The sequence below is a fragment of the Mobula birostris genome, chromosome 2 (genome assembly GCF_030028105.1).
Source record: "Mobula birostris isolate sMobBir1 chromosome 2, sMobBir1.hap1, whole genome shotgun sequence".
NCBI classification, from domain to species: domain Eukaryota; kingdom Metazoa; phylum Chordata; class Chondrichthyes; order Myliobatiformes; family Myliobatidae; genus Mobula; species Mobula birostris.
In genome coordinates, this window is record NC_092371.1 from 217,911,451 (window position 1) to 217,935,738 (window position 24,288).

Genomic DNA, 24,288 nt, shown 5'->3' on the forward strand with positions numbered 1-24,288 from the left:
TTTTCCAGGTGCTTATCCAACATACTAAGAGCCTAGAATCCAGAAAATAAATATGGATTACATCCATATAATGGAATATTCAGAATATCCGATAATAACAATCCCATCTGATCAGAGATACAGAAGGCGGAACTCTGCATTTTTCCATTACCATAGCTACCAAGGGAACTGATCAGTTCTCTGCAGCAAAGTTAATAAACTGCTCTTGCAATTTAAAAAAAATGAATTTTAATTGCAACACACACAAAATGCTGGAGGAACTCAGCAAGTCAGACAACATCTATGGAAAAGAATATAGTCAATATTTTAGGCCGAGACCCTCCGGGAGGACTTTTAATTGATTGGGTGTTAGACATAAGATCACTATATTAATTAACAGATCTAGCATTCAAGTGAAAAGGTCGAGTCAGTGGGAGAGTGATCAATTTGACATCTACCTGCAGCTAACTACCAATTCGATCAGTTCTGATCAAAAAGCTCCAAAACCTGGACCTCTGTACCTCCCTCTGCAAATGGATTTCAACCTCCCAACTGGAAGACCACAACCTGTCCGGATCGGGAATAACATTTCCATCTTGCTGACAACCAACACTGGTGCACCTCAAGGATGTGTGCTTAGCCCACTGCTCTACTCTCTCTGCACCCACGACTGTGGGGCTAGGCACAGCTCAAATGCCATCTGTAAATTTGCTGATGATAACTATTGTAGGCAGAATTTCAGACAACGTTAAGAGGGTGTACAGGAGCAAGATATATCAGCTAGTTGGATAGTGTCGCAGCAACAACCTTGCACTCAACGTCAGTAGGACCAAAGAACAAATTGTGGACTTCAGGAAGGCTAAGAAAAGGGAATACACACCAGTTCTCAGAGGGATCAGAAGTGAAGAGAGTGAGAAATTTCAAGTTTCTGGGTGTCAAACATCTCTGAGGAAATATCCTGGGCCCAACATATTGATGCAGCTACAATGAAGGTATGACAGAGGCTACATGTCATTAGGAGTTTGAGGAGATTTGGCATATACTTTACTTTATACTTTGTCGCCAAACAATTGATACTGGAATGTACAATCATCACAGCGATATTTCATTCTGCACTTCCCACTCCCTGGATTACAAATATTAAATATTTTAAAAATATAAAAAAATTTAATTATATATCATAAATAGAAAATAGAAAAATGGAAAGTAAGACAATGCAAAAAACAGAGAGGCAGGTCTGGATATTTGGAGGGTACGGCCCGGATCCGGGTCAGGATCCATTCAGCAGTCTTATCACAGTTGGAAAGAAGCTGTTCCCAAATCTGGCTGTACAAGTCTTCAAGCTCCTGAGCCTTCTCCCGGAGGGAAGAGGGACAAAAAGTTTGTTGGCTGGGTGGGTCGTGTCCTTGATTATCCTGGCAGCACCGCTCCGACAGCATGCAGTGTAAAGTGAGTCCAAGGACGGAAGATTGGTTTGCGTGATGTGCTGCGCCGTATTCACGATCTTCTGCAGCTTATTTCAGTCTTAGACAGGACAACTTCCATACCGGGTTGTGATGCACCCTAGAAGAATGCCAAAGATACTTGCAAATGCCTACAGATGGACAATGGAGATCAGTGTGTGTGTGTGTGTGTGTGTGTGTGTGTGTGTGTGTGTGCGCGCGCGCGCGCTCTCTCTCTCTACTACCCACACAGAATCAAAAAAAAGCTACAGCAAGTTGCAAAATTAGCCAGTTCTATCATGAGAATTAGCCTCTGTAGTATCCAAGACATCTTCAAGGAGTGATGTCTCAGAATAGGTGGCATCCATCATTAAGAACTGCCATCACCCAGGACACGCCCTGTTCTCATTGCTACCATCAGGCAGGAAGTAGAGGAGCCTGAAGGCACAAACTCAGCGATTCCGAAACAGCCTTCTCCCCTCTGCCATCCAACTCCTGAATGGACATTGAACCTATGAACCCTACCTCACTACTGTATTATTTTTATTTTTACACTACCTATTTAACTACTGCCGCAAAAACAGCAAATTTCACGACATATGCCAGTGATATTAAATCTGATTCTGATTACAGGTTGTGCTCACACCTTTAAACTTGACAACCTGAAGACAAGGTTACTTTTGAAAACAGGGCAATTATTACTCTGCATAATTAATTCCAGCACCGACCAGTTATCTCTGGGAAGGTCAAAACAGAGCTATTAGACAACATATCCAATTAGTGCACACTGATCTTGATGGCCAAACTGAGAGGTCTCAGTATATTTACTAAGAAGCACATGGGTAGCAAAAAGCAGATTTTTTTTTTTTTAAAAAAGTACATGTGAACCACATACTTTTGTCAAATAAATATTTCTTGATAACATTGCAAGGGTAGATAATGATAGTGCACAAATTCATACATGTAACACTAAGAACACTAATATGTTCTTCATATTTCCCAGTATGTTGCTGAAGTATCTGATTAATAAGAAACATTAGACTTCACTAAATGCTGCTGATATTAGTTCCATGACATTATACAAAGAAACATTATAACCATAAACGCTGTAAGCCGCCTTTGATGCTTCAAGTCAGAATACAGTAAAGATTGTTGGCAGAATTCTCAGATGGAGATGAGGGAGCATCCAGGAGCAAGATATACCAACTAGTTCAGTGGTGCTGCAGCAACAAACTTGCGTAAAACATCAGTAAGACCAAAGTGGACTTCAGAAAGGGTAGGACTAGGGAACATGAATCAATTCTCAGAGGGATCAGAAGTGGAGAGAATGAGCAATTTTAAGTTCCTGGGTGTCTAGACCTCTTAGAATCTAACCTGGTCCTAACATAATCAATACAGCTACAAAGAAGGCAAGACAGCGGCTATTTTTCATGAGTGGTTTGAGGAGATATACACACATACTTTTTCTCTATATTATCATATATAGCATTGTACAGCTGCTGCTAATTTAACAAATTTAGATCTGGAAAGGATGTTTCCCATGGTGGGAGACTCTAGGACATGAGGGCACAGCATCAGGGTAGAAGGGTGCCCTTTCAAAACAGATGTGGAGAAATTTCTTTAGCCAAAGAGTTGTGAATTTGTGGAATTTGTTGCCACATGCAGCTGTGGAGGCCAGGACATTGGGTGTATTTAAGGCAAAGATTGATAGGTTCTTGATTGGACATGGCATCAAAGGTTATGGGGAGAAGACCGGGAACTGGAGTTGAGGAGGAGATTTAAAAAAAACAAGGATCAGCCATGATTGAATGGCGGAGCAGATTCGATACCAGATGGCCTAATTCTGCTCCTATGTCTTATGGTCTAAATTCCATTTCACATGCTGGTGATATTAAACCCACTTTTTGATTATGTGCTAAAACTTCTACAGACTATTCTCCTTTTTCTGATATCCGCATGGAATAAAGATAAAAAAAACCTTTGTCATTGAACACATTTAAAATGGAAAATAAAGATAACCCTGGAAATGATAAACCAGTGAGTCTCACAATGAAGCTTTTGAAGAGGATTCTTAGGGATAGAAAATTTTCCAAATTTTGAGCATTTAGAAGAACTTTGGCTGATCAGGGTCAATTAGTTTGGCTTGTGTGGGCTGCGTACATCTTATAAACTTGACCAGATTTAGTGAGCTGGCCAAGGGGACTGGTGAGAGTCAGTCAGCGGATGTTCTTCAGTCATACATTTGACAATGTCCCTCATGGCAGCAGACATCCCACTTCTCCCGGAAGTTCCGGGAGTCTCCCACATATTAATAGTGGCTCCCTGATGCCCGCAAATTATATGCAATATCACGGAAATCAATTTTTTGAGAGCAAGCAAGTGACAGCGACCACGAGAGAGAGAGCAAGCAAGCGAGAGCGATCACAAGAGAGAGAGAGAGAGAGAGAGAGAGAGAGAGCGCGCGCGCAACAGCGTGTGCGAGAGCAAACGAGAGAGACAGAGAAAGCACGAGTGAGAAAGAGTGCGTGCCATGGGAGAGTGTTCCAAAAAAAAAAGAAAATATAAAACGTATGTAACCCCAGACTACCCTAAACTGTACCCCTGCCTAATAGGGGTCAAAATAATGACAGTGTTGCTCGCTGCACTGTTTACAACAGTGACTTTTCTATTGCCCATGGTGGGTTAAAATGTAAAAGACATGTTGAGGTGAGGTTAACAGGTGTCATTCGTTCATTAGCATAGCTAACGTTATTTAAACTAGCCGGCTAGCTGCTAAGGAGCTACTCTATTGCAGACATCCCACCTCTCCTGGAAGTTCTGGGGGTCTCCCGCAAATTGATGGTGCTACCTCCCTGAAATGAGTTTTTGCAGGGAGGGATGTCTGTGGCAGGTTGATCAGGAAATTAGATGCAAATAATCCAAAGTGAATTGGTAGTTTGGACAACACACACAAAATGCTGGAGGAACTCAACAAGCCAAGCAGCAACTCTGGAGGAGAGTAAACAGTCGATGTTTCAGGCCAAGACCCTTCATCAGAACTGGAGAAAAAAAAATGAGAAGAAGGGTGGGGGGGGGTGGGAAGAGGAGAGAGGAGGAAGAAATACAAGGTAGTAATTGATAGGTGAAACCGGAAGGGTGGGAGGGGTGAAGTAAAGAGCTGAGAAGTCGATGCTGAAAGAGATAAAGGCCTCAAAAGGGGAATTCTGAAAGGAGAGGACACTAGGCCTTAGAAGAAAGGGAAGGGGGAGGAGCAGCAGAGGGAGGTGATGGCAGGTAAGGACATAAGGTGAGAGAGGGAAAAGGGGATGGGGAAAAGTGGGTGGGCCATTGCCAGAAGTTGAAGAAATCAATGTTCCTGCCATCAGATTGGAGGATCACCAGATGGAATACAAGGCGTTGCTTCTCTAAACTGAGTGTGGCCTCATCACGACTATAGAGGAGACCGTGGACTGACATGTCAAAATGGGTGGCCACTGGGAGATCCCACTTTTTCTTGCAGACGGAGCATAGGTGCTTGGTGACGTTGTCTGCCAACCTTCGTCGGGTCTCACCAATATACAGGAGGCCACACTAGTTATCACCAGACACGGTATATAACCCCAGCAGACTCACAGGTAAAGTGTCACCTCACCTGGAAGGACTGTTTGAGGCCCTGAGTAGCAGTGGGGGAGGTGGTGTGGGGGCAGGTGTAGCATGTGTTCCGCTTGCAAGGGTAAGTGCCAGGAGGGAGATCAGTGGAGAGGGACGAATGGACAAGGGAGTCATGTAGGGAGCAATCCCTGCAAAAAGCAGAAAGGGGGGGGGAAGAGGAGGGAAAGATGTGCTTGGTGGTGGGATCTCGTTGGAAATGGCAGAAATTGCAGAGAATTATGTGCTGAACGCAGAGGCTGGTGGGGGAGGACAAGAGGAACGCTATCCCTGGTGAGATGGTGGGATGATGGGGTGAGGGCAGATGTGTGCAAAATGGAAGAGATGCAGTTGAGAGCAGTTTTGATGGTGGAGAAAGGATAGCCCCTTTCTTTGAAAAAGGAGGACATCTCCTTAGTTCTAGAATAAAAAGTCTCTTCCTGAGAGCAGATGTAGCAGAGGTGGAGAAATTGAGAGTAGGAGATGGCGTTTTCACAAGTAACAGGGTGGGAAGAGACAAGGTCCCGGTAGCTGTGAGTGTCAGTGGGTTTATAAAAGACATCAGTAGATAAGCTGTCTCCAGAGATAGAGGCAGAGAAAGATTGAGAAAGGGGAGGGAGGTGTTGGAAATGGACCAGGTAAATTTGAGAGCAGGGTGGAAGTTGGAGACAAAGTTGATGAAGTCTCCCTTCAACATACCCAGAACCCAGTTCCCTCATTTCCTTCAACATCACCCAGCTCTGTTTTGCACTCTCTTGAAACTTACCAGAGTCTTGTTTCCTGTGCTCATCTTACTGGGCTCACTGCAAAATTTATTATCATGGAATGTTGTAGCATTAATACAAATAATACTCAAAAGTCCAAAAAATCTACTAGTCCAGCACCAAAATTCATAGTGTGCCAAGTGAATGGAGTTTTGCAGAATTTTCATTTAATTCTGAACACCCATAATCACGGGCAACATTTAAAAACAGACTAATGATTAGAGAACAGTGATATGATATTTATTCATAATGAAAGTGGCAGGACTGATTTTACTGACTTCACTGAAAGGCAGGGTTGTTGCTGAAACATTGGGGTATGGGTACCACTATCTCCACATCATACCCTCTGCACCAGTGAGTTCCTTTGCTGGGCTTTCAGTACGAAAGACAACCACACTCTTCTGGAAAGTTCTTTGCTATCAGGTGTCAGCTAAATTAGTCTGTCTGAACATCAGACGGTTGCCTTTGAATGCTGTCAACTCATAAACATGCAAGGAAATGAAAATACATTAGCCACTGTTTTTCAGGAAATCTTCGAATGTCAACATGACATAACCCATGTAATTATATGCATTTCGATTTGGCAATGAAAGTTCAGGAGTCAATCTGCTTTTCAGCCTTTTCCCCCTCCACTGCTGTTATTTGATCCAATCACCATGTTTCAGGTTACCGAGCTGAAGTACTTTGAACCCTCCAGTCAAGTATCATGGATAGCCGTGTTAGAATGAAGAATTGATACTTAACTATGGAAGAACAAACCCTTGTACCTTGGGTAGCAGTGCTGATTTAATGTGATGCTGAGTCAGTAGCCCTACAGTCCAACAGGATCACACCCCGTTTAATAACAAACCATTCTATTTTTAATCATATTCATTCAGAATGATGATATGGTATATGGATGACATACAGACTCTCAGGCTGAGAAGGTGTAAATTCACCCAAATGGAGAAATGCTGTTGAAAATTCACGTGCTCATTACATCAATGGGGAATTTTAGCAGTTCAGTGATATTGTTTAGAAAAGCACATGGCAGTATGGATATGATTATAAAAAATACAGGTCCATTTCTTGCCTGTGAAGAAACAGCTGTGGAATATGAGGACTCCCAACAGTTTAAGGAGAAGCTCTTTTCTTAGAGATAATTTCAAAGCCCTAAATTTCTGTTTGCACCAGCAGCAAGCTACCCATGACCCAACCAAAGCCAAAAAAGTCATGTGCCAGTGACTTTAATAATTTATTTGTAAGAGTTACTTATAGGGTTCAAAAACTATATTTAGAGGCAGTTGCTGCTGGACAAGGTCAAAATACAGTAACCTTATCAAATTCTATATGAACCAAGCAGCAGACAAATTTCTTTGATTTTTAAAAAAAATAAGCTTGTTAGCAATTAGTTCCTAATTTCCTTTTAATTTAGTGCTCTGGATATACAGTTCAACACTCCCTAGTGTCAGCTGAGGTTCAGCCCGTGCCTGAAAGCATTCCCAAACTGCAGTGCTACTACAATACAATTTGTAACAATTGTACCCAACAGCAAGTGGGCAAAAGGACTTTAACACAATAAGCTGTGGACAAGGACAGATAAAGTGAAAGCAGTTTATTTACATTTCAGTGCTCTGTAAGTCTTAGAACAATATAGCTAGAGGTCAGGAGCTACTGAAGGACAGAGACACAAGGCAGTGTTTATGCAAATGAACAGGATATATGATGTTCTTATTCAAATACAGAGATAGTCAAGACTTAGCACCCACTTATAAAAAAATTAGATTCAGGCTTAATATCATCGGCATAAGTCACGAAATTTCTTAAAATTGCAATATATATATATGCATCCGTTAGTCTTGTGAGACCATGGATTTGCGCCTTGGAAGGTTTCCAGGGCGCAGGCCTGGGCAAAGTTGTATGGAAGACTGGCAGTTGCCCATGTTGCAAGTCTCCCCTCTCCATGCCACCGATGTTGTCCAAGGGAAGGGCACTAGGACCCATACAGCTTGGCACCAGTATTGTTGCAGAGTGATCTGTGGCTAAGTGCCTTGCTCAAGGACACAACACGCTGCCTCAGCTGAGACTCGAACTAGCGACCTTCAGATCACTAGACCGATGCCTTAACCACTTGGCCACGCGCCAACACTAAAATTGCAGTAGTGCAGTGTAATACGTGATAAATACAGAGAAAGAAACCCAAGTTACATTAAGTGTATGTAAGATCATAAGATATAGCAGAAGTAGGCCGTTCAGCCCATCGAGCCTACTCCACCATTCAACCATGGGCTGATCCAATTCTTCCAGTCATCCCCACTCCCCTGTCTTCACCCCATACCCTTTGATGCCTGGCTAATCAAGAACATGTCTATTCAATAGCTAAGTTAAAATTAGTGCAAAAAAAGTAGTGAGGTAGTTTTCATGGGTTCAATGTCCATTTAGGAATCCTATGGCACAGGGGAAGAGGCTGTTCCTGAAATGCTGAGTGTGTGCCTTCAGGCTTCTGTACCTCCTTCCTGATGATAACAGTGTGAAGAGGACTTGGATAGGTTAGGTGAGTGGGCAAATTCATGGCAGATGCATTTAATGTGGATAAATGTGAGGTTATCCACTTTGGTGGCAAAAACAGGAAAGCAGATTATTATCTGAATTGTGGCCGATTAGGAAAAGGGGAGGTGCAACGAGACCTGGGTGTCATTATACACCAGTCATTGAAAGTGGGCATGCAGGTACAGCAGGCAGTGAAAAAGGCGAATGGTATGCTGGCATTCATAGCGAGAGGATTCGAGTACAGGAGCAGGGAGGTACTACTGCAGTTGTACAAGGCCTCAGTGAGACCACACCTGGAGTATTGTGTGCAGTTTTGGTCCCCTAATCTGAGGAAAGACATTCTTGCCATAGAGGGAGTACAAAGAACATTCACCAGATTGATTCCTGGGATGGCAGGGCTTTCATATGATGAAAGACTCGATCGACTAGGCTTATATTCGTTGGAATTTAGAAGATTGAGGGGGGATCTTATTGAACCATTAAAATCCTAAAGGGATTGGACAGGCTAGATGCAGGAAGATTGTTCCTGATGTTGGGGAAGTCCAGAACGAGGGGTCATAGTTTGAGGATAAAGGGGAAGCCTTTTAGGACCGAGATTAGGAAAAACTACTTCACACAGAGAGTGGTGAATCTGTGGAATTCTCTGCCACAGGAAACAGTTGAGGCCAGTTCATTGGCTATATTTATGAGAGAGTTAGATATGGCCCTTGTGGCTAAAGGGATCGGGGGTATGGAGGGCAGGCTGGTACAGGGTTCTGAGTTGGATGATCAGCCATGATCATACTGAATGGCGGTGCAGGCTCAATGGGCCGAATGGCCTACTTCCGCACCTATTTTCTATGTTTCTATGTTTACCAGCCATCTCAATGATCTAAATTTGAAACTCCAGGGCAAGAACAAATTGTTTCCTAGCTTAGTAAATGATATCAATTCATTCAAGATGAAGTTAAAACTGTTCACCTCTCAGTTAGAAAACGAGGATTTGAGCCAGTTTCCGCACTTAAAAGAGCAGCGTGAATGTGCTGAAGATAATAGCAATTTTACAAAATATATTGAAAAAAAATCAGGTTATTGCAAGAGTCATTTGAAAGTCATTTTCGTGATTTTGCTAAAAAAGACTGCATACTTGCATTTATAAACCCATTTTCACAGTGAACGAAAAATCATGAAGATGCCTAGTAACATACAAATGGAACTTATTGACTTGAAAACAAATTCATTACTGAACATGAAATTTGATGAGCTTCCCTCAGTCCCAAATGCTTCTGACATGATTAATTTCTGGTGATCATTACCCTGTAAACATTTTCCAGAACTAAGAAAATATGCCCAGAGTTATATCTGTCGTTTCAGAATGGCATACAGATGTGAACAAGCATTTTCAGCCATGAAATTGGTTAAAAACAAAATGAGGTCATGATTGATTCAAATTTGAAGAATTCTCTGCTGCTCTCAATAACTAATTTAACTCCAAACATTAAAAGCTTGGCGAAATCAAAATAGACTCAAAAGTCTCATTAAGTAATATTTATCTTGTTTTTATATTAAATCAATATATTATGTAAAAATGCTAAATATGTCTATACTAACATATTTTTACAAGAATTGAATGGGGGTACAAGAGTTGCATGGCGCATGTGAACTCGTGCGTGAGAAAATTGACGCATGGAATGTAAAAGGTTGGCCACCTCTGCGCTAGGCACAATACTGTTTGTACACAAGGTGACTGACAGGAAATGAAATACTGGAGGTGTTAATCAGTCTTACTGCTTGGGGAAAAATAACTTTTTCAGAATCAGGTTTAATATCACGAGCACATCATGAAATTTGTCGGTTTGTAGCAGCAGTACATAAGGAAAACTATAAATTACCATATATAAAAATAAATAAGTAGTGCAAAAAGAGAGGGAAAATACTGAGGTAGTGGTTATGAACCCATCGTCCATTCAGAAATCTGATGGCAGAGGGGAAGAAGCTGTACCTGAAACAATGAGTGTGTGTCTTCAGGCTCATGTACCACCTCCTTGATGGCAGCAATGAGAAGAGGGCATGTCCTGAGTACTGGGGGTCCTTACTGAGTGGATGTTATCTTTTTCAGGCATCTCCTTTTCAAGGTGTCCTGGATGCTGGATAGGCCCGTGCCCATGATGGAGATGGTAGGGTTTACAACTTTCTGCAACGTTTTCTGGTCCTGTATATTGGCCCTTCCATACCAGACAGTGATGCAATCAGTCAGAATGCTCTCCATAGTACATCCTTAGAAATTTGCAAGTGACTTAGTGACATAACAATTCTCCTTAAACTCATAATGAAATATACCTGCTGCTATGCATCAATATGTTAGGTCTTGGATAGACCTTCAGAGATGTTGACACCCAGGTATTTGAAACTGCTCACCCTCTCCACCTCTGGTCCCTAGATGAGGGCTGGTGTGTGTTCCCTCAACATCCCCTTTCTGAAGTCCACAGTCAATTTCTTGGTCTTACTGATGTTGGATGCTGGATTATTGCTGCGAAACTAACCAGCTGATCTATCTCACTCCTGTATGCCTCTTCATCTGAAATTCTGCCAACAATAGTTGTGTCATCACAAATTTATAGATGGCATTTGAGCTGTGCCTAGCCTCACAATCAAGCGGGTATAAAGAGCAGAGCAGTGGGCTAAGCACACATCCTTGAGTCTGGCAGTCCTGGTGTGGACTGGTGCACCTCCTGATGGGAAGCAGGGTGGGTGGGATCTTTCATGATCTTACTGACCCTTTTTTGGCACCTTTCTGTATTTGTGTGAGTGTGTGTATGTGTGTGTGTGTATATATATACACACACACACACACACATATACATATATATATATATATATATATACACACACACACACACATACACACACACACACACACCCCGCTGATGGCACCTAGGCAGGTGCTGGTGATGCGTTGGGCAGTTTCGACTGGCCACTGTACAGTCTCCCTGTTGGCCGCTTTGCAGTTTCTGCACCATGCAGTGCTGAAGCATGCAAGGATGCTCTCTGCTGTTCATCTGTAGAATGGTGTGCATATAGATGTGCACAGTCCAGCTCTCTTTGGCCTCCTCAGAAAACAAAGGCCTTGGTGAGCTTTCCCAACCAACTGGGATGTGTTCTGGGACCATGTAAGGCTGTGTGAGATATGCACTCCCAGGAGTTTGAAACTGCTCGCTGTTTCCACTGCTGTGCTGCTGATGTAAAGAGAGGTGTGTGTGGTACAAGTTCTCCTGAAGTCGATAACCATCTCCTGTTTCTTGATGACATTGAGGAAGAGGTGACTTTCCTGGCACCAGTCCTTGAGCTCTTCCACCTCGCCTTTGTAGGCCCTTTATCAGCGCTGGTGTTACACCCCACCACCGCTGTGTCATTGGCGAACTTGACAATGTGACAACTCAGGTGTGAGCCTGTGCAGCTGTGTGTGAGCAGAGCGTACAGCAGGGGGCTCAGCAACACGAGGCACTCATGTTGAGGGTGATAAGGAGGGAGAAGCAGTTGTGCATCCTGACTGTCTGACGTCTGTTGGTTAGCAAGTCCAACACCCAGCTGCTCAGTGATGTATTCAGACTGAGGGGTAGAAGTTTCCAATGCAACTCAATATTCTCTAAAAATATCCAAATAAGATTCCCCATGTAAAAATTATAATGACATACGTTTGTATTTTGCAGTGTTGGCTGACGCATTCTTGAAATGGATTGGAAAGAACCTAGAACCTTCTAGGGTCTGACTCCAGATCATTCAAATCCATTGTTATAAATGCTAGCTGGAATTCTTTTCACAGTAAAACTCCTATAATCTGGCACAGTTTGATAGCTTGGTGGTGCGAGACCAATTGAATTTCTAGACTTTTTAAAAACGTCATTTTAAAATGTCACCCTCCCCCCACCCCCGCACCAAACGAGGTTTAAATTAATTCTTTTGCGATGCTTTCTAGAGCTATAAAAAATGCAAAATAAACAAAGCTGGGATTTTCCTGATACAGATTAATTTGAATATCGTACATTTCAACAACATTACATTAAAAGAAACAGAAAAGCAATTGTTTTCTTCGTGGAAACTTAACTTCCCTCGCAGTGTGTACGTACAAAGCAATGCAGTGAGTTAAACACTTTCTCAAAAATCACCTGAGATGGAAGCTCTCTTCTGGGTTTTTAAATAAGTATTCCTGCTTGTAAAACGAGAGTTTGCTGTTTCAGAGGCAGATAGAGAGAGGGTGGAGATGCTGAAGGGTCTCGACCTGAAATGTCAACTGTACTCTTTTCCATAAATTCTGCCTAGCCTGCAAAGTTCCTCCAACATTTTGTGTGTGCTGGTCAGAGGATGGAGATGCGTGTCTTTCCATCGTGTACCTCAAATTCAACAAAAAAAAATCCACGCAGGAAATGATATAAAAACAGCTTGCCTACAGGGAAGTGATGTTCATACAAACCGAACTGCACTGCACCTCTAGGGGTCTGAACAGAAACAGATCTCAGAATCAAAATCCCACTCATCATCACCAGCATAGGTTGTGAAATTTGTTAACTCAGCAACACATTTCAATGCACAATCATACAGAAAGAAAAAAAATAAGCAATTCAATTACACATTTAAATTAAATAGATTAAAAATAGTGCAAAAACAGAAATAGTATATATTAAAATAAAGTGAGGTAGTTTTCATTGGTTCAATGTCCATTTCCGAATTGAATGGCAGAGGGGAAGAAGCTGTTCCTGAATTGCTGAGAGTGCACCTTCAGGCTTCAGTGCCTCCTTCCTGCCAGTATCAAGGAGAAGAGGGCACGTGCTACGCAATGGGGGTCCTTAATAATGGATGCCGTCTTTCTGAGGCATTGCTCTTTGAAGGTGTCTTGGATACGATGGAGACTAGTACCCAAGATAGAGCTAACTAATTTCACAACTTTCTGTAGCTTCTGTTGAATCTTTCCGTAGCTTCTTTCAAATCTGTTTTTCTCCCCGTAGAAATTTTTACTTCTGGGTGGTGCCTGGTTCCTTGCTAGTTGCCGCCATTGAAGGTCACTTCTATATGAACATGCAAAAGCCAATAAGCTACCTGTACAAAGAAAGCTTGAGGAAAAAAATGCAGCTCTACTGTACCCAATTTCTATATCTCTTCTTGTTGTCAACAGATAACCATCAGACCTATAGATCAACAGGATGAAGAAATTCACCTGCAGGGATGAAAGTTTGCTACCAATTCTAATACATCATTCTAAAAACACTCTTATCCTGAATCTCAGTGCAAATTCATTTAGATAGATAACTAGGAATTTCAATAAAATTTCTAATGTCAGATTTGTATTCTTTACTTCTTCTCAGTATTACCCGTGAATACACATTTAATAATTGTTAGTAATCATCATGTATATCCAGCTTCCCAGGACTTCACCTACCACTGTTCTTTCACTATAGTTGGTCAAGTTTGAAATAATGGCCCATCTTTACAGTTAAATATTCTTCACTATTTTATGCAGGTTTGCAGTTCAACATTTTACATTTCCCGATTCAAAACTCCGTTCTCTGATATAAGCAACAGTCACAGAGCTGTTCTGAACTACTGAAAAATCTATCCAGTCTGATGATTTGATCACTTAAGGAACCATCTAATTACAGTCTTGGGACAATTTGTGGTCTGTGTCACCTATTAGTTCAGCATCAACTGTTTTTCTGCTGCTGTTTCATGGTGAATTGGCGTCGATCACAAAGTATGCCAATACTCTAAAAACACTTTTACTTAATCTTGACAAAGATCAGCTTGCTAAGAACAGGCCAGAAAACATGGGAATTGCCCAGCTGTGTGTGTAGGGTACCAAACCCAAGTTCAACCACAAAAAAATGATTATGAATGCCACTTACTTTGATAAGTAGTTTTAAAATTGTTCACTTTGTAGTTTGATTTGTCAGGATATAATAAAGCTTTTTGCTAAAATGACAATGTGCAAGATTAATCTCATAAGTGGTTCTCATGACAACACCAGCAAACAGTTAACTAAGGCAAATTAGAAATAAGAAGTGGAACAATGGAAGAACAGAATAAAATTGTTTTCATTATTTTGAAAAAAGATCTTTGAAGTTCTGGCTCATAGCATTCGGCATGCATAATTAATTATCAATGATAGCATTTGAGATCTGAGCGAGAGAAACCACAAAGTTTAAAGTATTCACTAAGGACAACATGACATAGTTGTTTATTTCTCTCGATAACTACTGCCTGAAGTAATTCGGTGCATCTGGATTTGACTCAATTACAATAACTGAACATTGCAAATATATTCTTGACAGCACTGAAATGTTACAAATATAACTTCGGCCAAACAAGGCTGTACGACTTGTCATTGATTCAATCTATTCTGAAAGGAATCAGAAATACATAAATTTTCCAGTACCACAGATAACCAAAGGGTTTTTCCACCTATCTGGAGTGATGACATTATGCACTGCCCAGATGATCACATTGCAGTTGAGATGGAATCAATGATTCTGATACACTTGGTGCCTTTAAACATCATAATAGCACGAACTCACAATTCTTTACCCTCCTCCTCCAAATAGTCATTCAAAAGCAGTTCAAAAAAATGCTTTGGTGAACACACCTGCTATACAAACTTCAGTAAACAACCTCGCGGTGGCCAAACATTTTAATTCCGATTCCCATTCCAACACGTCAGTCCGTGGCCTCCTCTTGTGCCACGATGAGACCATCCTTGGGGTGGAGGAGCAACACTTTATATTTCTTCTGAGTAGCCTCCAACCTGATGGCATGAATATTAATTTCCCTTCCCCTCTTCTATTCCCGACTCTGTTCTCTTACCTCTTTTCACCTGCCCATCACCTCCTCCTGGGTCCCCTCCTATGATCCACTCTTCTCTCCTATCAGATTCCTTCATCTCCAGCTCTTTACCTTTCCCACCCACCTGGCTTCACCTATCACCTACCTATACTCCTTCCCCTTCCCCAACTTTTTTCTTCAGGTACCTTCCTCCCCACCCATCCCCCTTTCCAGTCCTGAAGAAGGGTCTTAGCCAGAAACGTCAACTGTTTATTCGTTTCTATAGAAGCTACCTGACCTGCCGAGTTCCAGCAGCATTTTGTGTGGGTAGCTTTAGTCAACATTCATTGCCTCATAACCGAAATAATCACGGGAAGCTTATAAAAACTCTGGTGTATTTAAACTAAGTATACATCAATCCTTGTTCCTTAAACAAGCTCATAACTACCGGCAAAGTCCCCTTCCCCTTGCTTGCAGAAGGCCTGAATTTTAAAAAGTACCTTACCTTGACAAACAGTTCTATTTCAGGATCTGTGTCTAAACCATTGACAGGAGCCAGAGCTGCCATGTCAAAGTGGTTCTCGGTCCTCTGATCCTCACCTCAGGGCTTCAATAATCCACTTGGAACCATAAATACATTCCCCCTCCGGGACAGTTCCAGCAAGTTCCAAAGACCATTGAGTCACACTCAATGTATCTCTGACACCCAAAGCAAAAACCAGAAGTTTAAAATCAGTTTATAGGTGTATTGGTCCTCAGACGGGAACAAGGACAGTTTCTTTTCCTTTCGTGTAGAGCTCCTCTCCAACAACTTCTATTAATTGTATGTTTTGTAAGTGAGATAGCAAAGCAGCCGAAAATAGTACTGAGTGGAAAGAGGCTGGGTTGCACACAGAGGGTGGAGCCAGCCTCCGTCAGCAAACACTGATCTCCTTTTATTTATTTTCTATTAAGCTCAGGCAGGAACCTGCAACGCTTGAATAATGTGGCCATAATGTCAAACACACAGATTAATCTCTGTAAACAGATGTTTAGCTGTTCGGACTCTTTCACTGACAGGAAAGCTAACATGCAGCCTGAGAGCCAGGCATCTGACAAAATACATCTATAGGTAGATTAATCTTTGTGGAGGAAGGGTGTGTGTGTGTGTGTGTGTGTGTGTGTGTGTGTGTCTATCTATCTGTGTCTGTGTCGGATGTAGTGAGATCACCCTGAGGCAATTTCAGTGGTTTTGCTCTCAGTAAATTACACACTAAGTTCTCGGACTGAAACTAGATATGCATCTCATTTGTTTGACACCTTAAAAATAACCTGCCTGAATCTTACAAATTCAGCAGTACGTAGGTTGTGTTGATGCTGGTTCTACTTTTAAATTTGTGGGAACCATTGTTTCTTTAGGGCATCCAATTCTTATAATATAGCATCTTCACACCTGAATAAAAAAAACTTAAAAGAGCAGAAATCAGCTCAGGTGTAGATGGTTTGGGTTTAGGCTTGTAACTGGGTTCAATACAGCCACAACCACCTCTCAGTTAACATCAGCAAAACCAAAGGAGCCAAATTTACTACAGGAGGAAGAAACCAGAGATCTACGATCCAGTCCTCACTAGGAGGTTGGGGAGAAGAGGGTCAGTAACTTTAAATTCCTTGGTGTTATCTTATCAGAGGATCTGTCCCAGGACCAGCACACAAGTGCCACAAAGAATACATAACAGCACCTTGACTTTCCTACAAGTTTTCACAGATTCAGCATATCATCCATAACTTTGACAAACTTCTATAGGTGCACAGTGGAGAGTATCCTGACTGGTTGCATCACAGCCTGGTATGGAAACAGCAATGTCTAATAATGGAAAAGCCTACAACAGGTAGCAGATACGGGCAAGTCCAGCACAGGAAAGCCACAATTAAATCACATTTCTCACACAATGTTTTTTCATACCAGTGGAAGCTCATCATCTCCTTAAAAATTCAGCAGACGGATGTTTATGGTTGAGACTGGCAAGAAAGTATTGGAATAAATAGCTTTAGCATTTAAAATCACTCTCAAGGTTCAAATAAAATGAACAATTCATAAAACTGCCTGGATTTATTTTCTATAAATAATATAGCAATGAAAACTGTTTCACCTGGTAATGTTAATGTCCGTTTTGATCTTGACTGTGCAGCGCTAAGTGAGAAAACAAATGAATATTTCATCGAAACACTGCATTGAATTATTTGCTGAAAGTCTCATCCTCAGCATAGTGACTTAAGTGCTTGCCTAAAGTACTTCACTGTCTGCAATATGCTGTGCAAGATTCAGAGATCATGATGGGCACTACTGAAATGCAAGCTTGTTATAGTAATGGGGGGGTGGTGTGATGGAGAGGAAAGAGGGACAGGGAGGATTCCCCATTTTGGATTGGAGGGTTCTAGGTAGGAGGTACAGAAGCCTGAAGGCACACACTCAGCGATTCAGTAACAGCTTCTTCCCCTCTGCCATCCGATTTCGTGTTCACATTGAACCCATGAACACTACTTTATTTAAACAATTCTATTTTTTACACTACTTATTTTAATTTTATATTTATATACAGGTTTTTTTTCCGACATTCATCATGCAGTTCATTGTACTGCTGCCGCAAAGTTCACAAACTTCACAGCACATACAGGTGATATTAAAACAGATTTTGATCCTATTTCATTCAGTTGTACAGCGCTTCAGCTGTTCCAGCTGCATCTTTGAGACAAGGGAACAAACCAGCATCAATCACATCACAAAATATACACTTTATGCTTCACTGGTTCCACCAACCACAACATGTGTACACTAGGGGCATCATAAATGTCAGGAGCACATGCTACTGAAAGGAGCCTCGATACAGGGCCACCATGTCTAATTCTAAGTGCTGGGAGGTCAACAATGAATATCTGTAATAACTCAGTTTGCTCACACGGCAGTAAAATCTATTTATCAATATCCACAGGAAATCTGACAATTGTTAATGGGTCAACTCCACGTTTGAACTCCATCAGGAAGCAGGCTATAAGTAAATACATAAACTGAGCCTGAGAAAAGTAATCGGCTTATGCCATGAAATACAGTACACATTCTGATGACTATGAGCAGCTGGCACACCGTATACGAGTTACAAGGATAAATGTGGAAGGACATTTCGAGTCATAGAAAAACAGCACAGAAAGACCCTTCGGCCCAGCTAGTTCATGCTGAAACATTTAAATTGCCTGCTCCCGTCGACCTGCACCCAGACCATAGTCTTCCATACCCCTACATTCCATGTACCCATCCAAACTCCTCTCAAACATTGAAATGGATCTCGCATGCACCACATGCGCTGGCAGCTCGTCCCAAACTCTCACAATCCTCTAAGTGAAGAAGTCCCTCCCCCACCCATGTACCCCTTAAATTCTTAACCCATGACCTCTAGTTTTAGCCCCGCCCAACCTCAGGGTAAACGCAAGCAGACTTTTTCTACTATCTATACCACTCAATTTTGTATACATCCTATCAAATCTCCTCACAACCTTCTACATTCCAAGGAATAATGTACTAACCTATTCAATCTTTCCTGATAACTCAGGTCCTCTAGACCCAGAAATACCCTAGTAAATGTTCTCTGTACTTGTTCAACCTCATTTATTTCTTTCTTGTAGGTAGGAGACCAAAACTGCACACAATACTCCAAATTAGGCCTCACCAACATCTTATACAACTTCAACATAACATCCCATCTCCTGTACTCAGTACTCTAATTTATGAACACCTATGTTTCAAAATCTTTCTTTACGATCCTATCTACCTGTCACACCACTTTCAATGATTTATGGATCTGAATTCACAATGCCATTCATTGTGTAAGACTTAACCCTGGTTGGTCCTACCAAAGTGCAACACCTTACACTTGTCTGCATTAAATTATTCCATCTGCCATTTTTCAGCCCATTTTCACAGCTGGTCCAGATCTTGCTGCAAGCTCTGAGAGCCTTCTTCATTTTCCACTATACCCCCAATCTTGGTGTCATCCACAAATTTGCTGATCCAGTTAACCACATTATCATCCAGATCATTGATATTGTTGACAAACAACAAAGGACCAGCACTGACCACTGCAGCACGCCACCTCCCTGTGACAGGCCTCAAGTCAAAGAGGAAACCATCTACTATCACTCTCTAGCTCCTCTCACAAAGAGAATGTGCAATCTAATTCAAGAGCTCTAACAAACGTTTCACACATTCCACTTCCAGCTTTTCTGCTCTTTTCCAACATTAAGTTATTTCCTAGTACAGTGTATTTTGAAGACTGGGTCCATGAGAAGCTAACCAAAGCATTTTTATTAAAATTAAAATATGGCTTTTAGAATTTCAAATCAGAATTTTACATAACTGGTTAAAAAAATTGATTTTAACATAATTTCAAAGGTTTTCCTTTAAGTTCAAAAACTGAGTCTGCCAAGATTTGGAAAAAGTAAATAACACTTACTGAACAATTGGCCCCGAGATCACAAGTTCAAATTCCACTAGGACATGCAATGAACCTGAACTTTTGAGCAAAGTCTCGAGAATATAACAAAGGCTTGGCCTGTAATCGTTATAATACAGCTACCTTAGAAGTGTTGTCTAAGGGAAGAGAGAAAGGGCATAAAGGCAAAGGGTTCTCTTCACATTGCCACTTTACTGAGCCAGGTTAAATAGCTGTTTGAGATAGCACAAGATATTACAGAAATGGAAACCTCATTCATTTATATACACCCTGAAAGCCTTCTACAAATACCCAGAAAGAAATCTAATTACACAAACATCATGAGTGGAATTTTCAGCTATGAAAAAAGTGAAATATAGAGCTCCGTTTTATACTAACTCAATATTATAGGTACAGATCCAAAAAAGAAACAGATGGCATTTAAAACAGACGGTAACTCTGCTATGGTCATTCTTCTATCAATACAGAAAATGAACACTGCTTCCATTACCTAGTCCAATTTGATGCATTGTTGTCCGAGACTTTAATACTACTCTCTACATTTGAGTTCACACTGCATTTTGGAGTTGCTTGCACATGATAGACAGGCCCTGAACAAGTTTGAGACTTATGACATGGAGTAGTAAAGGAAGCACAAGAGACTACAGATTCTGAAATCAAGAGCAGTAAATAACCTGCTAAAGAAACTCAGTATCTGTGGGAGGAGTGGACGGAACTGACCACGTTTCAGATTGAAAAACTGCATCAGATTTATAACTGATTAGACAACGGGGTTTTGATGGCATCATTTCTGGTTTATCTGCCACCCTCGTGCCTCTCGTTGTCATCCTGGAGACGTGCAGCCCTTTCATCCCCCGTCTCTTCAGCTCTTCTGCTGTTTGTTGTTTGTCTCTGATTCTGGAGACGTGCATGCCTCTCCTCCTCTGTCTCTTCTTCACTCATTTTTTGTCCTGACTCTTTGATCCTGGAGTCGTGCGGCCCTGACCTCATCCGTTTCTTGTTCTATCCCTCTCCTTGCCGTTTCCCGATGACGTCTGGCATCATCTCTTGTCCATAATGACCCCATTCCCTTTCCATGCGGCATAATTAGGTTGACCATTTTTTTTTACCATAATGCTGGATAGAAGATATGAAGCACTAACACTAAAGGATGCTGATTATTCTGGATGAAGTGGTTGGCGCTCTCCTAAATGGACGTGATATAGTCACCGCTGTCCTTTGACTGCAGCAAAGGGTTTTATGGGTGTCTCGAAGTACGTCATTACAATAAGATTTAATTATCTCTTATTGATGGGTGGCAGTTAGACCTGTCCCAATCCTGCACATGCTGATGGTGATTAGCAGAACATGACCCCTCGAAATCCCTCCCCTCCCTTCCACCATCCAAGTTTCACTCTGCCTCCTTCCCCAGCTGCCTACCACCTCCCTCACGGTTCCGCTTCCTTCTACTACCCATTGTGTTTTCCCCTATTCCTTCTTCACCTTTCCTGCCTATCCCCTCCCTGCTTCCCCTCCCCCACCCCTTGATCCTTCCCCTCACTGGTTTTTAACCTGGCGCCTACCAGCCTCACTCCACCTTCTTTATAGGGCCCCTGCCTCCTCCCTCTTCAGTCCTGACGAAGGGTTCCGGCCCAAAACATTGACTGTTCTTTTCCACAGATGCTGCCTGACCTGCTGAGTTCCTCCAGCGTATTGTGAGTGTTGCTTTGACTCCAGCATCTGCAAATTATTTTGTGCCCTTGAAATAGAGCTGCCCTGCCTTTTTTCTCTGGTAGGTGTCGCTGCTGAGGCTGGCAGTGCGCATGCGTCAGGCTGTTGCGTCCAGATTTCCATGATGGCCGATTGGCTCTCGGGTGAAAGGCAGCCTTTGATTTTTGGCGAATTTTATACGAATATATAAACCTGAACTTTGCCTGCATTCTGTAAGTTAGCGCATTTTAATTTGATTTAGCCAAAAAAAAGTGGCGCTGTATTGCACCTTTTGCACTAATTGGAGGTCATAAACAGACAGAGCATGAGAGTTTTAGTAGTATATAGATGACCTGTACTGTATCGACACAGTAGAAGCACCAAAAAACAGCAATGTAAGACCATAGCAGCAGGCAAGGCACAAAAATCCAGAAATTCAGAAACATAGTGGTATAGGCCATATCTTGGTTACAAATACCAGCACTCCTTTCATATTCTGCAGGAATATGATCAGTATTTTCCACTTCCAACTTTTAAAATGCAATATGCAAGTAGAATTGATCCAAATAATTAATTCAAACTAATTGGGACAAAAAACATGATTTGCATAGTGTAATCTCCTCTGTATTAATCCCATCACCCAGCATTTGATCCATAACACTATGTCTAAGCATTTCAAGTGCTCATCTGGATGCTTTAGTGGTGTCAGAGAACCAGCTTCAACTACTCTCTCAGGCAGTGAATTCCAGGTACTCTCCATTCTCAGGGTGAAGTTCCCCTTTCATATCCACTCTATAAATCTGCTCTCCCTGACCCAAAAACATGTGTTTTCCAGTTGTCACGTACCCCGTGACGGGTTAAAGAACCAGCAGAAATGGAAAACACCTTGGAGTCCGGTATTGTTGTTAACTAATGGTATTTATTAGTAACCACACAACACAGTAATATAAAATCAGATAAATCAAACAGGTTAGCAAAGATTTAAGTGTGGAAATATAAAAACCAAGCTTCTTCAAGCCTAGGGGTAAATGGATACAGTCTTACGATGATGAGTAAAGTTCAGTTCAATTTGTGGTATTCAGTTGAGTAGTGATGGAGAGAGAGAGGTATTGTGGTTGTTCGAGTAAGCCAATGCCGTCGATTCTTCCCGTTGTCCTCCGAAATCCTTTAGAAGTCACCGAATGTGACCACAACAAGGGGACCGTTTTATGTGGTGGAGTTATCAACCCAGGCGAGGGTTGGACACTAATAACTTCCCAATGGTCACACCTTTTTCCACACTGCGAGAGCCACTGATCGATTCTCCTGATCAAGGCTCCAAAAACCCACCTTTCTGTGGGCACAACAAAGCTCATCCAGTGTCCAGAATCATGAGTCTGTCTGTCTACCAGCTGACCTTCTAGTTATATTAGAGAAGATGGCGGCGCAACACAGTGCACAGCGGACACTCCGGTGATGAATATCTGTTATCTGTCAAGTAGGGTGCTGTGCACAATCCCAATTTGATGGAGGCAGACGTGAGAAGCACGGAGGAACATCTGGTGAAACTTCTGAAATGCCTGTTTCGCTGCTGCTGCTATTGTGTGGTCCAGAATCTCCGGAGGAGAAGGCCCCGAGTCCTCGGCTTTGCTTGTTGCCCGGTGGCCGGGGCGGGGTCGAAGCGCTCGGCAGAGACAGTGCTCAGTGCTGAAGGGCTGGTCGGAGGCTCAAAGTTTTTGGACGGACTCAGAGTCAGCTGTGGTCGGGTGCTTCCAGGGTGCTGCATCAGCAAGTTTGTAGCACTGGAGGTTCATGGCAGGGAGAGTTTTTCTTCCTTCTACTGTCTGCATGAGATGATGAGGCTATCGGGACTTTGAGACTATTTTTTAACTGTGCCCATGGTCTGCTCTTTATCAAATGATGGTATTGCTTTGCACTGTTCTAACTATTTGTTATAATTATGTGGTTTTTGTCAGTTTTAGTTTTGGTCTGTCTTGTGTTTCTGTGATATCATACTGGAGGAACATTGTATCATTTCTTAATGCGTGCATTACTAAATGACAATAAACAAGGACTGAGTGTCCTCATAATCTAATCTATCTCACCAGCTGAACACCAGCTGTCCATCAAGTAGCTCCTCCCTTCTCTCTCTGTAAGAACTCAGAAGCTGGCAGTGTTCTTGCAGAAATTCTAAACAAACTGTGAGCAGTCAGAATCAGTCAGTCAGTCTGACTATATCTCTCTCTCTATATATATATATATTATATATACACACACACACACACACACACACATATATCAAGGTGTTTGTGTTGTACAGCTCTCTCTCTCTTTTTAAAGGCACAGTTCATAAGCGATAATTCAGGATCCGGTCACACAGTTTTATTTACTTCTGATATGAGGAACTGTTTCCTATGCTGTACCCTATCTATGTCCCATAAAATTTTATATACCTCACTCATTGCCCTTCTTATTCCTCTCTGTTCCATGGAGAACAGATCTAGCTTTCTCTAGGCCTTCTTCATAATCAAAATGCTCCATCCCAGGCAACATCCTGGTAAACCACAAAGACAAAACAAAAACCTGCAGGTGCTTGACAGACACACAGACACGGACACCTGGAGAAACTCAGCAGGCCAGGCAGCAGCTATGGGAAAAAGCAAACAGTCGACATTTTGGACCAAGATCCTTAATAAATCCAGATGAAGGGTCTCAGTCAGAGATGTTGAATGTTTACTCTTTTCAATAGACATTGCCTGGCCTGCAGGGTTCCTCCAGCATTTTGTGTATGGTGCTAACATCCCGGCAAATCTCTTCCACATCCTTTTAAACATCTTTGGGTTCTTGGTGCACATGTCAAACAGTTTCTGGAGCTTCTGAGGGTCCTGGTGAAGGGTCTCAGCCCAAATCATTGCCTCTTTATTCCTTTCCATAGACACTACCTGACCTGCCAAGTTCCTCCAGCATTTTGGATATTTTCCATGAGTTTCTGTTCTCCTTTACATA

General features: G+C 42.0%; 1 protein-coding gene across 4 annotated transcripts in view; it reads right to left on the reverse strand.

The window, feature by feature from the left end:
- The window catches only part of LOC140194071 (chloride intracellular channel protein 5-like), a 145,525-nt gene that overhangs the window by 69,877 nt on the left and 51,360 nt on the right, over positions 1-24,288 (reverse strand). Inside the window, exon 1 of one of the 4 annotated variants that reach the window (XM_072251466.1) lies at positions 15,636-15,966. The exons of the other annotated variants lie outside the window; for them this stretch is intronic. Within the exon in view, the coding sequence (XP_072107567.1) occupies positions 15,636-15,698 (63 nt within the window). The 5' untranslated portion in view covers positions 15,699-15,966. Of the gene's footprint in view, positions 1-15,635; positions 15,967-24,288 lie in introns of those variants that run through there. 4 annotated transcript variants of the gene reach the window in all.